Source organism: Protobothrops mucrosquamatus, unplaced genomic scaffold (assembly GCF_001527695.2).
Source record: "Protobothrops mucrosquamatus isolate PMUCROS unplaced genomic scaffold, P.Mucros_1.0 scaffold27224, whole genome shotgun sequence".
NCBI classification, from domain to species: Eukaryota; Metazoa; Chordata; class Lepidosauria; order Squamata; family Viperidae; genus Protobothrops; species Protobothrops mucrosquamatus.
This window is the reverse complement of record NW_015412970.1, coordinates 1-1,821: the sequence shown is the minus strand read 5'-3', so window position 1 is coordinate 1,821 and position 1,821 is coordinate 1. Positions and strand designations below refer to the sequence as shown.

The 1,821-nt window shown below is 66.2% G+C and overlaps 1 protein-coding gene across 1 annotated transcript; it reads right to left on the bottom strand.

Annotated features, from left to right (window-relative positions):
• Positions 1-263: 263 nt before the first annotated feature.
• Positions 264-1,340, bottom strand: LOC114923851 (homeobox protein unc-4 homolog; the record flags this gene model as incomplete). The annotated part of the gene is made up of 1 exon (XM_029287183.1): positions 264-1,340. A coding segment is annotated over one exon (1,077 nt), but the record flags the coding sequence as incomplete, so codon positions are not given.
• Between the last annotated feature and the right edge of the window lie 481 nt (positions 1,341-1,821).

Here is a 1,821-nt window from a genome sequence, read left to right as displayed (position 1 = left end):
TAAAAATAAAAATAAAAAATCGGTCACCTGATTTCAAGAGCGCAAAGTTAGAACCTGGGAAAGTTTTTTTTTGGGGGGGGGTGAAGAGAGGCGAGAAGAATAATGGAAAAACAGAGGTGGCGAACCGAGGGATGGGCAGAATCTAGAGGAAAAACTTTGGGAATGTGAGAAGTTTCGACTGATCCATTTAACCCCCCCCCCAACCCGCAAGGAATCTAGCAGATAAAGATGCTGATCTGCCCGCCCCCCCGCCGCCCCTTCTTCTAGTCCATATCCACCTCCTCACAGTCTAAACTGCTGCTCTCCGCTGCACAGTCTCGCTCCGTCGTGCGGCAATCCGGATTGCCTTTGGCGTGGGCGGCCTCCTTCGGGGGCGACTTGGGGGGCGCCCCCGGGCCGCTGCTCCCGTCTGCCTGGGAAGCCGGGTCGCCGCCGTAGGGCGCGGGGGAGGCGGCCGAGGAGCCCGGGGCGGCCAGCGGCGAGGCCAGCACCTTCCTGGGCAGGGAGGCGCCGCCGCCGCCGCCGCCGTCGGGCGTGGAGATGGCGGCCGTGCTGCTGCTCTTGGGGGGCGCGGGGTCCGGGCTGGGGTTGGCGGCAGGGAGCGGGGAGCCCCGCTGGGGCGCCTCCTGGGCCGGGTTGCTCTTCAGGGCGGCCTGGGGCACGATGAAGCCCAGCGGCTGCGTGATGGGGTAGAGCAGAAAGTGGCCCTTGCCGATCAGGGTGCGCGCCGCGGGGGCGCAGGGCGCCAGGGCCGGCGAGAAGTCCAGCGCCGCTTTCCGCCGCGGCGGGGAGTCCGACAAGAGGCTCTCCACGCTGAAGGGGTTGAGCTTGGGGTAGCCGCCGCCGGGCAGCGCCGGGGGGCCCGCGCACTCCGATCCTGACGGGCCCCCCGGCTGGTCCTTGGCGACGCAGCGACCCGGGTAGAAAGCCGAGGAGGCGGCGGCGGCGGCCGGGTCGCAACCGCCGGCCAAGGGCGCGTGGTGGTGGTGGTGGTGGACGCTGCTGGAGGGCGTCTTGCAGCCGTCGGGCGGGTCCGGGGAGAGGCCGCCGCCGCCGCAGCCCCCGCCGCCTCCCCCGCCGTCGCTGTCGGAGCTCTGCGTGCTGCTGTTGACCGAGAGGCCGCTGGGCGAGTGGAGGCCGCGCGCCTGGCCTTTCAGCAGCTTCTTCTCGTGCTTGCGCTTCTTCTTCTCCATCTTCTCCAGCTCCTTGCGCGCGATCTCCTCGGGATCCATGGGCTCCCCGCTGCAGGTGGTGGGGTGCGAGTTGTGGGCCGGCCGGCCGGGACCCTTTTTCGTGTTCTCTTTCTTCCGCCACTTGGCCCGACGGTTTTGGAACCAGACCTGCACACCGGAGAAGGAGAAGCTGTTAACAGCCGGGCTCCCTCGACCCCCCCCCCACCACCACCACCTGGAGCCCGGGCCGGGGGGGGGGGAGAGAGAAACCCGGGTCGCGCCCTCAGCACCCGGGGCTTCGTGGTTGTGAGGAAGCAGGCGAACCAATAAAAAAGACACGGAATTACTCCTTGGTAAAGGTGACGGTCTGCGCGCCGCCTTACGACTGATATTTTGGAAGGAAGCCGGGGGGGGGGGGACTTGGTTCTTTTTTAGAGACCGGGGGGCCTCTACCCCACAGGCCAGAAAAGTTCGCGGAAGGCGAGGAGTTGAAAAGTGCAGGGTGTTGGAAGCGCCCCACCCCCCAACAAAAGAAAGTCTGGAGATCCGGAGCAAAACATCAAAGGCTTTTTCCTCCCCCCTTCCCTGGTTCTTTCTCCCCCGTCCACGCGGAAAGGGAAATTTGGGGGAGCCGCGTTTCTGCTTCTCC